This window comes from Diospyros lotus, chromosome 8 (genome assembly GCF_014633365.1).
Source record: "Diospyros lotus cultivar Yz01 chromosome 8, ASM1463336v1, whole genome shotgun sequence".
NCBI classification, from domain to species: Eukaryota; Viridiplantae; Streptophyta; class Magnoliopsida; order Ericales; family Ebenaceae; genus Diospyros; species Diospyros lotus.
Window position 1 is genome coordinate 31,899,720 of NC_068345.1, and position 15,294 is coordinate 31,915,013.

General features: G+C 37.1%; 2 protein-coding genes across 4 annotated transcripts in view; both read left to right on the forward strand.

Moving 5' to 3' along the window:
- The first annotated feature begins 2,810 nt into the window (after nt 1-2,810).
- The window catches only part of LOC127808458 (mechanosensitive ion channel protein 8-like), an 81,952-nt gene continuing 69,468 nt past the window's right edge, over nt 2,811-15,294 (forward strand). The window contains exons 1-5 of one of the 3 annotated variants that reach the window (XR_008024946.1): nt 2,888-4,684; nt 5,164-5,287; nt 6,030-6,323; nt 6,438-6,640; nt 6,838-7,397. Coding sequence is in view for 2 of the 3 variants with exons in the window: in XM_052347011.1 (XP_052202971.1) it covers nt 3,042-4,684; nt 5,164-5,287; nt 6,030-6,323; nt 6,438-6,640; nt 6,838-7,126 (2,553 nt within the window). In the remaining variant the exon portion in view is untranslated. Of the gene's footprint in view, nt 4,685-5,163; nt 5,288-6,029; nt 6,324-6,437; nt 6,641-6,837; nt 7,434-15,294 lie in introns of those variants that run through there. The other 2 variants (XM_052347011.1, XM_052347012.1) reach the window with 2 other exon arrangements.
- Nucleotides 9,412-13,559, forward strand: LOC127808460 (mechanosensitive ion channel protein 5-like). Its single transcript, XM_052347014.1, has 5 exons — nt 9,412-11,077; nt 11,510-11,633; nt 11,843-12,136; nt 12,257-12,459; nt 12,838-13,559. Exons 1-5 carry the CDS (start codon nt 9,852-9,854, stop codon nt 13,124-13,126), a joined length of 2,136 nt encoding a protein of 711 aa, XP_052202974.1. The 5' UTR covers nt 9,412-9,851; the 3' UTR covers nt 13,127-13,559.

The window sequence follows — 15,294 nt, forward strand, 5'->3', positions numbered from 1 at the left end:
CAAAAATTATATTTCATTCTTAAAACTTTGTTATCAAACGCTGATGGTGACGGACGGTAAACAAAAAACGCTCACAAAACTCAAAATTCAAAGGTGCCTGCAATCTCTGGGAACTTAAATAAAAATTTATTTATTTATTTATAGACCGCACTCATCGGCACAAATCAACATATACAATACAGTAGAGTAGAGCAAAGCAAAGCAGATGAGATGATAACGCGTCAATATCATCATCACTTTCTTCCAAATGCATGGGCATGGGCATGGGCATGGGCATGGGTGATGGCAGTCTGGCACTGCACTGTGGGAACATATCGCTGTCAACACCTTAACAGGCGATTGCTTCCGTCGTCGCTCGCTAAGTGCGGTCTATTTATATTATTATTATATATTATATTATATTATAGACCCACCCTGCTTTGCTTAGTGCGGTCTGTCCACCCGTTCTTACGTTGTCTGTCAATCGAAAAGGCAAACAATCTGCTAATAACTGGAAATATTAACACAGATAGACTCATTTATAATTAAGTTTAACAACTTTGATACATTTCTAAAAAGGATAAAAGACCCATTTATGGGTTTTACATTATGATAAAAAAATTATAATAGATATATTGTCTGTAATAAATTAAATCAACAAGGTGAAAATGTGATGGTAGGTACTAAAGTATATTAACACCGATTAAATAAGGCAATAATAAATTGAAAAAAATAAAAAAGAAATTCTAAGATAATTTCTCACATGACAAACCGTCAACCTATGACTTAAGACTTTTGATTTATTACTAAAGGTGCGTTTGATTACAATCATGGAACTTGTATGGAAATAAAAGAAGTTATAGGTAATTTAATTGCCTAAAAATAATTTGCATAAAAATTATCTATTAAGAGTGTTTGATTGACTTAATTTTTTACTTATAAATTGTTATATTTTTTTTAATTTTGAATGTTTGATTGCCGCTATTTTTTATGAAAATAATGTGCCATGTATGAACCTACCAAGCTACCTCATTCTCCCTGCCTTCCCCATCTCTCTCCACGTCTTCCAAATTTCTTGAAGTTTCGTTGTCAACTATCCTTCTCATCCTCGTGATTGTCGGTTGCACTATTTCTTGTGACTGGCGATCACTCTCCTTCTCCTTGCAATCGTTGACTGTGCTCCTCCTCCTCGTGACCGGCAATTGCAAGGACTCGTTACTTTTCTTCGCTCTTTGGTTTTTGGAGAAGTGGGTTACTTTCAAATTTTATGAAAATTTTGATCTACCCTTGTGAGAAAACTTTTTCTAGCAAAAGTGAAAAAATGACATCACATGATCAAAAGTGAGAAAACAATTTGCTTAAAAAATTTAACCACTCAAACACTTCAAAAAGTAGAATTTGAGTAAAAAATGTGACCAATCAAATGCATCATAAGTGAAAGTTTTAGTACTTAGAATGGTGATGTTAACAAATTTAAACAATTATTTACATTGTTATATGCTAAACAAAAATCACAAATACTTTTAAGTGTATCCAAAAGATTATCTACAATATAATTTTTCTAATGATGCATTTCTAAATAATAATTTTGGATGTGTTTGAATATAACTATAAAAAAATAAAATAAAATAGAAGTGTAATGGAGAAGAAGACAAGGCCGAGCGAGAATACTCAAATCTTTTATGTGATTTTTTTTTTCTACAATTAAGATATGTTAATTACTAATTAACATTAAGATATGTGATTATTTTTTCTATATTTAAAATATGTTAGTATAGGCTTTTGTTTTATTTTATTCTCATCCTCTTATCTTAAAAAAAAAAAAAAAAACTTTACTTTATTGGGTTGTTAGTGATGTGCCCAAATTGATATACATATAATTGTAAATAGTATGATATGCTGAAAAGTTGAAATTTTATGATGACTATAAAATCCATATACATAAGACATCACACACTGATAATTTTTTATGTGGTTCAGTAAGAATAATGCCTAGTTCACGACTATTCTCTACTTATTCCAACAAAGTAATAATATATTATTATTATTCATTCTCTTTATATAATAGTTTTTGATCCCCTATTTATAATGTGAGGTGTTTATAATTTTCATAAAATTTAAAATAATATGATTATATTATAGAAATAATACATCCTTATTAATTTCATAAAATCGGGAGTGAATTTCTCATTACCAAATATCTAGTTTGCCTCAGGTAAAATAGGTGAGTCCCGTCTCCATTTATTCAGCGGTCTTGTTGTTATGCGAGGTGAACAGTTAGGCTAGCGAGTTGGAAGCATCGTTGGGAGCTCGCTTAGTTTCGTGGTCTGAGTTCGAGTTTCGACGATGTGAAACCTTTCTCTGACGATCTCGACCTTAGGCCTATTGAATTTCGGGAGATTGATCCGATTTGCTGGATCGAGTCCAAGTCATCAAAAAGGTGGTCAGGAAAATACCCATAACAAAATAATTATTTTTATATTAAAAATTATATTTATATATTTTTTTAAAATTTGTTATATATGCATTTTTTTGTGTTTATATTTTTTATTTTCTTAAAAAATAATATTTCTTCATTTTTATTTTATATCGTATTTATTATTATTATTATTTTTTTTTAGAAATAGGAAGTGGAGAGTGCAGAGAGTGGTGGGTAGGTTGGGGACTTGGGAGCGGACGGCACTGGATTGCATGGACACACACGCAAACACGGAGGAGGCCAGCAAAGGCAGACGTTTCTCCATTTGTTGACACCTTGACGGCTTCGATTTCTGACATCTCTCTCTGTCTCTATCTATCCGTCTCTAACGGCGGCGTTTCAGTTCTCGACTTTCTTTGCTTTTCCTTTCTTTTCTTTTCTTTTCTGGGTTTTCTTTCCCTCACTCTCTCAGTAAGGAAGGAAAACAAAGAAAAATATAAGGAAAGAAATCTAAATATTTATATATATATATATATATATAAATCGTCTAGAATCTCCTCCCCTTTCTTTCTTTATTATCGGAGTCTTCAACGTTGTAGCGATTTGTTGTTTGTTTAAGCTGTCTGCTTTTTAGTTTCCTTAGATGGACAAGCTCAGAAAATCCTTCAAATCTATCACCGACCAAGCCAACCACAACTCAGAAGAGCGCCGCGTCCTCTTGCACCAACTCGACCACCCCATCATGCCCCAGACTGATCGTCGAGACGTCGTCCTCAACATCAACTCCCAAGATCGTATCTCCGAGGCCGAGCTGGCCTCCCGCTCGCCTTCTTCCTCTCCGCCTCCGCCTCCGCCTCAGCGCGGCGGCGACGGCTCCAGTGGCAATCGAATGTGGAGGGACTCCAGCTACGATTTCTCCAACGACTTGATGAAGCCCGGGAGGGAGTTCGATTTCCCCGCCGACTCTCCGTCCGCCGGCGAGTTGTCAAAGATAGCGGAGAGCCCCGGACACGGCCAGTTGACGCCGAGGGGGGTTAAGGTTTCGTTCAACGAGGCGACGGAGGCGGAGCCGGCTCAGCGCCGATCGAATGGTGTTGAAGACGAGGTTCTGGTTTGCAGCTCCAACGCTTCGTTCCGGCGGAAGTCGAGTTTATTGAGGGTGAAGGCGAAGTCGCGGCTTTTGGACCCGCCGGAGCACGATCAGAGATCTCAGACTCAGACCCAGAGGTTGATGAGGTCCGGAATGTTGGGCAAAGGGAGCGAAATCGACGAGGACGACCCGTTCCTGGAGGAAGATTTGCCGGAAGAGTACAAGAAGATGAAGTTCAACACATTGTCAGTGGTTCAACTGGTGAGTTTGATTTTGATTATCGCGGCTTTATCGTGTACCCTCGCGATTCAGATCCTGCGAAGGAAAACATTGTTCGAACTGGAACTCTGGAAATGGGAGCTTATGGTTTTGGTTTTAATTTCCGGCCGATTAGTCTCTGGTTGGGTTATCCGAATCGCTGTCTTCTTCATCGAGCGTAATTTTCTGCTAAGAAAGCGAGTCTTGTATTTTGTCTATGGGGTGAGAAATGCCGTTCAAAATTGCATATGGTTGAGCTTGGTTTTGATTGCTTGGCATTCGATCTTTGATAAGAGAGTTGAGAGAGTGACTAATGCGAAAGTTTTGCCTTATGTGACCCGGATTTGGGTTTGTCTTTTGGTGGGTGTATTCATATGGCTTCTGAAGACTCTTCTAGTTAAGGTTTTGGCTTCGTCCTTCCATGTTAGCACGTTTTTCGATCGAATTCAGGAGTCTTTGTTCAATCAATATGTGATCGAGACCCTGTCTGGCCCTCCCTTGATCGAGATTCAGCAAGAGCGAGAAGAGGAAGAGAGGATCATGGCTGAAGTTGACAAACTTCAGAGTGCCGGGGCTACTATGCCTCCCGACCTGAGGGCGAATATTTTTCCGAAAGGTGGTAAACTGATTGGCAGTGGGAGACATCAGAAGAGCCCCAAGCTTACAAAGAGTCCTCGGTTTTCTAGGGCTATGTCGCAGGAGGCGGACCAAGAAGCCATCACCATCGACCACTTGCACAGACTGAACCAGAAGAATATATCGGCTTGGAATATGAAGAGGTTGATTAATATTGTCAGGAAAGGAGCCCTGTCCACTTTGGATGAGCAAATCCAAGATTCAACTGGCGAGGACGAGTCTGCGGTTCAGATCACAAGTGAATGCCAGGCAAAAGCTGCAGCCAAGAAGATATTCTACAATGTGGCTAAGACAGGGTCCAAGTAAGCTTTTTATCTCATTGCTCAATGCACGTGATTCCTCAGGATTTTCTGTCCATGAATGATAGAATTGTGGGTTCTTGTTTTTCAATCATTTGTGGACTGAATTTGTTTAGATCTGGCGATTATCGACTCAAAAGATAATTCAATTGTTAGGTAGTTTATGCCTTTGTCTTAGTTTATCAGGCTTGAACAGAGCCAAGTGATGGAAGTTAGAAATATCATTGTTGCTACCTTACTACTAGGAAGTTGAAGTGGCATCTTTGGAGTTGGTACCATCAATGCAACTCAAGCCACTGCTTGGAAGGAGATACGGCTAAGAGAATTTACTAGTCGTGGTAGTTAGTGTTTTACTAATATGTCACCTGATCTTATTGCCAAAATTGGAGCACCACATCTATAAGCGCGTCTTCTGATAAACTGTGATGTTTCAGTGGTTCACATTTGTTCGAAGATCTGAATATGGTGCCCTTTCTGATCAGATATATCTTCCTGGAGGATCTAATGCGCTTTCTGAGGGAGGATGAGGCTTTGAAGACTATGCGCCTCTTTGAAGGAGCAAGTGAAGGAAAGGGAATCAGCAAACGAGTTCTGAAGAATTGGGTGGTAATGTAGTCTATGTTTCTTCCCTTATTTTTTCTTGATTTGGTCATCTGTGATTATATTTGCTACAGTTCTGTGTCATTCTTGAACAGAATTCAGATGGACCAAATAATCTTTCTTGAACTAGTCAGTTCGTGCCTAATATTGTTGGAATTATGAGATGGAATATTTAAAAATTTCATAGCACAGAGATTGGATTGAATATGGTCTTCAGAAACTAAACTTGTGAAATAGCAAGGCACGGTTACAAAGCCTGGTTACGATCTTGGAGATAGGAATGCAGATTGTACCAGCAGTAGTTAAGAACACAAAAAGAGTTTGGTACTTCTGTCCCTACACACTTTTATTTGTTAACCATCTTGTTACGATTACACTGTGAATGGACAGTGGTTAGCCATTTCATCCTGCCTCATGATTGAATTTTGATTAGTTGCTATTAGCCTACCTAATATGGAACGTGATATCAGCTTAGCGTTGGCCATTTCATTCGATTAGCCATTATTTGCCGACACCTGTTGCATAATTTGCAGGAATTGACCACACTATTTTAAAAAAAAAATTACTGAGTCTTTGATGAATTACAAGATAACTGCTCCTTTCGAAATGTTAGTTTTCATCAACCTCTACTGCTGTTTTTAATGGCCAAATAAAAAATGAACAAAGTCAGTTTGATCATAGGATTTAAACATAGAAGCCAGAATCCACCAATACCATCTACTACAAATACTTTTTGTTTTTTTACCAGGTAAATGTATTCAGAGAACGGAGGGCGCTGGCATTGTCCCTCAATGATACAAAAACAGCTGTGAACAAACTCCACCACATGCTGAATGCAGCTGTGGGCATTATCATATTGGTGATCTGGCTTCTTATACTGAAGATAGCAACTACCCATTTCTTTGTCTTCCTAGGCTCCCAGCTTCTCTTGGTGGCTTTTATGTTTGGAAACACATGCAAGACGACATTCGAGGCCATTATCTTCTTATTTGTAATGCACCCGTTTGATGTTGGCGATCGTTGTGAAGTGGATGGAGTTCAGGTAATCAAAAATATTTGTCTCATTGTGTTCTTTCATATACTGCACGTAAACATATGTTGTTTGGATGATTGAGGATGAGGTTGTAATTCTGGCTTTTTTTTTTTTGGGTGTCAGATGGTGGTTGAAGAGATGAATATACTTACTACAGTTTTCCTGAGGTACGATAACCAAAAGATCATATACCCCAACAGTGTTCTAGCGACCAAACCCATTGCCAACTACTACCGCAGTCCAGATATGGGAGATGCCATTGATTTCTGTGTTCATGTTGCAACTCCTTTAGAAAAGATCACTACCATGAAAGAGAGAATCACCAAGTAAGTATGGAGATGAATCTCTTCTTAGAAAATTTTTCTCCTCGTCATTCTAGGTAAAAATGGCACTAAGGGTAGCTTTCATCTTTTCTTGAACAGTATACACAAAGGCATTGCCAATTAACTTGAGATTCCGTTACCTAAACACATCCTAATTTGTTAACTATTTGGTCTGTTTGTTGTGGCTGCTGCCAATACAGGTATGTCGACAGCAAGAGCGACCACTGGTACCCTGCGCCAATGATAGTCCTGAGGGACGTGGAGGACATGAATCGGCTGAAAATATCAGTTTGGCTTTCTCACCGGATGAACTTTCAGGACATGGGTGAGAGGTTCACGAGGAGAGCTCTTCTGGTGGAGGAGATGATCAAAATATTCCGAGATCTCGATATCGAGTACCGGATGTTGCCTCTCGACGTAAACGTCCGCAACATGCCGGCGGTGAATACAAACAGAGTTCCCTCAACATGGGCCATTTCTGCCACCTGATCAGACATGAAGAAAGAGCTTATTGTGGCCCACTGTCAAGCTCTTCACCTGGGGCAAAGCTCACTCTGCCATGGAAAACAAATGCTGGATCAGGAAAGAGCAACCCACAATTAATTGCCTGGGATTTTAAAATGTGGGCACAGGTGAAGTTGCATATTATAATGTCCCCTTGATATAATATGAAAAAGGGCTAATATATATTAATGTTGCATATTGGCTTGCAGATCATGTAGTTTCAATTCTGATAGAACAGATGGATGTGACAGTCAAGGTATATAAAACTTAAAAAGTATGCTTGATTTGATCATCTTGGTCTTGGTTGTTTGTTGTTGATCTAAGTCTCAGATATGGTTGAATAAATAATGGAACAGGTGTCCGGAGGTGGAGGGGGCACCACCAACTAAACTATATATCAAATAAGCATTCGTTGACAATAAAACAATTGGATGAATAGGTGACACTAATTGGACCCACCATCTGAATTTCCAACTTAAACAAACACGTGGGACTGATGTTTCTTGGTTGCTAATGCTATTGCCTCACCTCCATGTCGCGTTTTCTGTTTAGTTTAGCTCTTCCAATTTAACCAAATTACCCGCTCACTCGATTATTTTTAATTTATGAATATTGAGATCAAAATAAAGCATCTGAATGTCAAGTTTAAGTCATGTTAACTAATAGTATTGCTATTATTTAGATACAATAATAAATTTAAATATTAAAAAATTATTTCTAAGTAGTCAAAATTTTGTAAAAAAGAAGTCAGGATGCAGAGTATTTTTTATGCAAAAATATTTTGATATTTAAATTAAATTTTTGTATTTAAGAGATTTAGTAGAATTTTTTTTTTAAAGTAATAATGATTTATCTTTTAAGAATAAGGGTTGTTGAAAATTTGTGATAAACATCTCTAATAATTTAAAATTAATTAGGATTCATAATCTCATTGTTTGCGAGATTAGTAAGAGCTTTTCTAAATATAAAAAAGAGCTTTTCTAAAATTTTGTTCACCAAATAACTTAAAAAGGGTTTTTCTTTTCTTAATATCCAACATTTAAGCCAACACACCAAAAAATGAAGACCGTGCAAAAGTAACATTCTCATTGAAATTATTATTACAAAGAAAGAAAATAGAAAACATCTTTCCAATGAAAGAAAGGTTTTACAAGTAACCAAACAGAATCTTACTTACATGGTGTGTTAGATATATGTAATCAAGCAAAATATTTTTTCCATCTCTATATGCTTTAAAAGCAAAAATCTTTACTTTCCTTTAGAAGAGTAAAAATAACATTTACTAGAGCTGATTTCTATTTGTCATTTAATTAACGTTGAATTATCTTTTGATTTGAATCCATTATTACATTGGATTGGATGCTGATTGTCTTCAATTCAAATTGGTGGCATCCAGCCGTTGGATGATTCGAGTCAAGTCACAGCCCAGAAACGGATCCGACGTTAGTGTGTATGATTCGGGTCAAGTCACAGCCAGCTGTATGGAACATCATATATATATATATATACATATACATAGTAAAAGACATTTTAAAAGAAAGTAACGAAGTGCTGCTGGTACCTAAAAATTAAGATATGTTGCCATCAACTTTTCTCAACTTAATTGGGTGCCTCCATTGGGCATCGGGCATTGGGAAGCACCTGCTTGCTTCTGAGAATCTGAAGTGCACCAAGAGACAATAACTAAAGATAAAAAAAGAAGAAGAAGAAGCTTTTGGCTGTGTCAGCCAAATCAAACCATGATCCCATCTGAAAAAAGAGGGATAAAAAAGAAAGTATTAATAAAACATACAATACTACAGTAGCCACACCTTTTAATTTATAAATTATTATTAGTATGGACAAATCTGAAAGCGTTGCTAATACTTGTTATGGACAACTTTGAATGGTCACGTCACGCGTGAAAGCTTGTTTTTTATAAACCCATCTATAATGTTGTTAGTGCAATTTGAAATTACCAAAAAAAAAAGAAAGGACCGTGACCATATTAAAGCTGCGTTTGGAACTTGCATAAATAAGCCAATAGGCAGAGAAAGTAATGGAAGGGAAGAAGATTAAGGAGAAAGGGCATGGTTATCTTTTTTTTTTTTTTAATTCTTTTTCATTTGGTTTTGTTAAAAAAATAAAAAAAAGAAAATATTTTTAGGAAGAAAATAGAAAAAAGAAGAAATAAAGGGAAACGTAATTAATTAAAATAATGTCATTTTAAATTAAATTATTTTTTATTAAGGTGTGATTTGAAATTATATTATTATTATTTTTTTAATTACCCTTTTACCTCTCTCCTTGCCATTAGACTCCGAACGCGGCCTAAAGCTATGAATTGGAGTGCCACATCGCAGCGGGCTTCCAAAACCAAAGCCCATCATCCGTTGAGACTTCTGATGAGTTCTGAATCAATCTTCCCACTCCCAGCAGTATACCTTTTCCCTAACGCTGATCGGACGTAGTACGCTTCTTTCTTTTTCTACAACTTGCTCATTAATGGCCATCTACCCGGAAAATGCCCATTCTCTTTGAAGAATTTCACAATCATAAAACAAGCGTCTTTGATTCGTCTTCACTGCTTCTGTTGAACCCGATTCCAGAAAACATAAAGCAACATATTCCATAGTCTTGCCGATTGAAAGAAGTAATCAATCTCGAGAGTGCTCGGAATGGCGATGCTTGTTGCCTGGCTTTTGGATCGCTATATATTTCGCCATCAACAATGCAAGTTCCTCAGGGCAACAGAGAAAATCACATGGCTCGAGAGTCCCAAGATGAAGTGGTGCTCAAAATTGGCGAGGAATCTGGATGTTGCTTCCATTTAGAACCGCCAACTGACGAATCAAATCGACGAAAAAGCAGAGAATTTGGGCAGTCATCTCGTGCCAAGAGCGCTCGTGATTTTTCAGATGAAGAAGAAGAAGAAGATGATGAGGGTGAAATCTACACGCCCCTTCCTACAAATCCAAGAACATTCAGGGCCCGGACCACGTCGAGGCTTGAGGATCCAAACTGGAGATACCAAAGATTGGCCATAACTGACGAGGAAGTAAAAGATGAACACCACTCATTCATTGATGAAGGTGTCTTTGAAGATTTTGATCTCAAAGACACTGTAAAAGTTGTCCAGTGGGTAAGTCTGTTGCTAATTCTGGTGCTACTGATTTGTACACTAACAGTTTCTGATTTGAAGAAGCATAAGTTTTGGGAACTTAGCATATGGAAATGGGAAATACTGGTCCTGGTGCTTATTTGTGGCCATTTGGTTTCTGGTTGGATAATCAAGATTGTTGTGTTGGTTATAGAACGCAATTTTATTCGAAAATCCCGGGTTTTGTATTTTGTGTATGGGTTGAGGAAATCAATTCAGAGTTGCTTGTGGCTGGGACAGGTCTTGTTGGTTTGGCATTTCATTTTGGCTAAAGAGATTGGGAGGGTCACCAAGCATGGAGGTGTGAGGATTGTGACCAAGATCTTAATATGCCTCTGGGTGGGCACATTGATTTGGCTCTTGAAAACACTTGTTCTTAAGGTACTTGCTTTGTGCTTTCATGTTACTGCATTCTTCGATCGAGTTCAGGACTCTTTGTTCAAGCAATATGTGATTAAGAAGCTATCTGGGTGTCCGATAAATGATGAACACAGTGAAGGGGAGTGCGATAAAAAAAGCATACAAGAGTTGAGAAATCCCAAGTCAAGAAGGGTGCTCAAGCAGAAAGGTCCGAGGATCACGATCGAACACCTTCAGAAGCTCAATCGGAAGAATATCTCGGCTTTGAGCATGAAGAGGTTGATAAGTATGGTGCAAAGTGGGTATTTGTCCACTTTGGATGAGGAATTGCCCACCTCTAATGATGAGGATGAGGCTACCCTTCAAATAAGAGATGAATGCGAGGCAAAGTCTGCAGCCAAGAAGATATTCCAGAATGTGGCTGTAGAAGGGTCCAAGTGAGTCCTTATCTTGTCTTATAATCACATCAAATTTTATTCATCACTCTCATGGTAAATTAATTTTTTTTTTCTTCGTTTATTGATGTGCTACCCTCCCATCATAACACGCATGATTTCAAGATCTTTTTCCTTCCAGAAGATGAATTTATCCCGTTGCAGACATACTGCGACCATGTTGTAATTTTGTTCATTCTTCTGGACTTCTTTCACAATATAGTGTTGTAGATCACATAAACTTGGTAGAGTTCTTCTATTTTGCTAGGTTCTGATACAGAAGACTTTTTATTGGATGTTAGGAAAAAATCTACTTGCAATGTGGAATGAAGAGTTTTGGTTTCTTGTGTCTTCTTAATACTGAAATCGTTCATCCTGTTCTTTTGCTTGCTACTGCCATTATATGCCTTATCTGCTTGTCTTTCTCTGCAAAAGATACATCTCCTTAGAGGATCTGCAGCGCTTTATGAAGGATGAAAGTGCTCAGAAGACCATGCATCTCATTAAAGGTTCACATATCGACCAGGGAATCAATAAGCAAACTCTCACGAAATGGATGGTAAATGATATGCTCGTTTTTCTTTTACATTTTTCTTTATTAAGAGCTCAAAATGATCTTTAGACACCCCTAACTTCTTCCCATGACAAGTGAAAAGTCCAACATTTAGAGTGGGCTCTATCATGGTGTTGCTGTCCTTATCTTCCAAAAATACTCTAGCTACATCTTTTTCTTGTGTCTCATTCATCTATCCTTGCTTCCTCTTAAAGGTTGATGCATTTAAAGAAAGAAGGTCTCTTGCATTGTCTCTTGATGATACAAAAACAGCAGCAGACGAACTCCACACAATACTGAGCGTCCTTGTAACGATTATTATAGTGATAATATGGCTCTTCATATTTAATTTCCCAATATCGCATTTCCTTGTGCTGGTAGGCTCCCAGCTTCTATTGGCAGCGTTCATCTTTGGGGACACCTGCAAGAGAATATTTGAAGCAATCATTTTCTTGTTTGTAACACACCCATTTCATGTGGGTGATCGTTGTGAAATTGATGGAATGCAGGTAAACAAATACAGAATTGCAGATATATCTAATCGTCTATGGAAATTTTTTTCTTTTTCTTAGATATCATGCTATTTTTTAAGAAAGTAGACTTAAAACTTTTATTTCTTTGGATTGCAGCTGGTAGTTGAAGAGATGAACATATTAACTACTGTGTTTCTGCGACACGACAACCAGAAGTATATATACCCAAATAGTATTCTAGCTACAAAGCCCATAGTTAACTATTTCCGTAGTCCGGAGATGACAGATACAGTTGATTTCTCTATCCACATCTCGACTCCAATGGAAAGGATTGCTGAAATGAAGAAAAGAATTATAAGGTGCTTACTGAAAATGCATCTGAATTCTTTACCACTATTTTCCATTCTCTTTTTTTTTTTTGCCTAGACGGTCTTCCTATCTTTTGTTCAACTATTAAAGAAAAATATAATTGCAAAGAGCTTCAGGATAGGCAGTTGCTAGTGAAAATTGGGCACCTTTCATAAAGAAAAAATGCAACATGTTAATTGAAATGAGTAATATGAGCTTTACAGAAAATAAAAGCCATAGGTAGAAATGACTAATGAGTTAAAATGGATCTAGCAAACCCCACATAGAGGGATAAAAGCTTGTCATGCTGTGTGTGTTGTAAATTGTTATGTTGTGCTATTATTGATCATACCCATACTTGTTTGCTTTGCTCGTGGCTGTGATTGCAGGTTTGTTGAGAGTAGGAGTGACTACTGGCACCAGAGTCCAGCTGTGGTGATAACAGATCTGGAGGACATGAACAGGCTGAAGATGGTGGTGGCTGTTAAACACCGCATCAACGGTCAGCATGCGGGTGAGAGGTGCGCAAGGAGAGCTTTACTGGTGGAGAAGATGATCAAAGTGTTCCGGGACCTTAATATTGAGTATCGAATGCTGCCCCTCGATATGAATGTCCGGTACATGCCACCAGCGGATTCAAGCAGGCTTCCCTCTAATTGGGCGGCCTGTTCTAGCTGATCATACGCCCAGTAACAGGCAACGGTTGCCCAATGCCCAAGATGTAGACGAGGGCAATGCTGGCTATCTTCTCATAGATGGAAAAAATAAGTCATTGCTGAGGCTACGGCATTGAGTTTGATACAGAAAGAGAAGAGAGATAATTATGCACTTGCATGAAGAGATAAGAAGTCCCACAAGGGTTTCCCAGGATTATGTAGATAATAAGCACTGGTATTTGCTTATAACAATATGTGTAATGGAAATTGACAATCAGGTATGCTATTGCATGCAATGCTTAGTTTGTCGGCGATCATTAGTGTCAAATGACACACTCGATTTACTTATTCCGGTAAGAAGTGCATAAATTGGCCCATATGGATTTTGGTGAGAAAAGGGTGCTCACATTCGATAAAACCTATCCTACCAAAGTTGATTGGGTTGGGTTTGTTTGTTTTTTTTTTTTTTTGTGGTCAGGTTGGTCAGGGCCAAGGGCCAGAATGATAGACCTGATGCAATTAGTTCATGTTGAATTTCTGCCCTCCAAGTCTGGGAACCCAAACCATACTAACCCATTAGTTGTACAAAAGTTTAGCTAGACTTTCCCTTAATTTGCAAGAGGAGGACAACCCCTCTCACCAGTATGGAGAGGATTCAATAATGGCTATTACTTTCTTTTCTTACCTTTTTCATTATTCCATTATATATATTTTTTCTGATCGCATTTTTTAAGCATAATCAATTTATTCTTTTTTATCTATTTGTTACTTATTTTTTGTTAGAAGAAACCGTTAGTTATGATTTTTAAAAGGAATCAATTTATTCTTTTTTTGTCGTCTTCCTCGTCTGTTGGCAACCGTATGCATAAGGAGGAAACACCATGCTTTAAGCACAAAAATTAGCCGTTGGAGGCTGCCCTTCTCATATGCCAGGTGTGTTCTTGTTTCAAAATCAAGAGTTAAAAAGTCACGATAAATTCATTTCAAAGTTGAAAGAGTTAAATGACTCTTAACGCATACATTAAGTGGTTGAATCACAATAAATTAGAATTCATATCAATAGATCGTTGAATTGATTCCTTATCTTACACAATGAGACAAAACCTTCACTTACGATAGGAGTGTTCAAAAAAATCGATGCACCGCGAAAATCAGCCAAATCGAACCGAACCAAACCGAATCGATTGATTTTTTTTTTTTTGCTGGTCAAAAAAGGTTTGGATCCTGTTCAAACTGCGCGGTTTGCGGTTTGGACAGTTGGCGGTTCGATTTTAAACCGAACCGTCCAAGAAAATAATAAAAAAATTATTATTATAAAAATCTAATAATTGACAATCCCATCCTATTTATTTTTTACACTATTTTGTTTTTATTTTTTCTCTATTTATTTACATTTAATTGTCTTTATTTATCAATATTTGTGTCTTTATTTACCATTTTTAAATATCATTTTTAGTGGTTTTAAGTAGCATTTCAAACCGCAGGAAATCGCACCAAACCAGACCGTAAATACAGTGCGGTTTGGCCGAACCCAAACCAGACCGCAGTCTGATTTAGTTGGAAAACCGCACTAGCTGTTTGGCGTGTTGAAAATGATTCAGACTGGCCAAACCGTACAGCGCACACCCCTAACTTATGATTTACCTTCTCTATCGAAATTGAGAATACGGACAATGGAAGATTGCGTAAAGACGATAATTCCGAAAAATTAAATGACTCAAAAGGTAAAATTTGATGGTATATTTATGCGATTTGACTTTATTTATTTATAGACAGTATACTCAAAGCTCAATTTTTATACATCTTCTATGAAGCTAAAAGCTCCGACATCTTGTTCAAAAAAGTCGAAAGCTATTATACATGCTTAATTATGAAGTATTATTTCATTTAATAATTTAAAAATTAAATTAAAATAATAAATAATAAATTATTTATTTTTATATTATTATTTTTACTCTCAACATATTTCATCACAATGAGTGAGATTCAAACTTATGAACTTTGTCCGTTCTAATATTTTGTTAAATTAAATTAAAAATTTCGATACATTTGTAAATAAGATAAAGATTTGTATGAAAAAAATACCGGTAGATATATTGTCTAAAATAAATTAAATTAACAAAGTAAAAATGTGATGGTAGTTAATAAAGTATATTAACACAAATTAAATAAGGCAATAACAAATTGAAA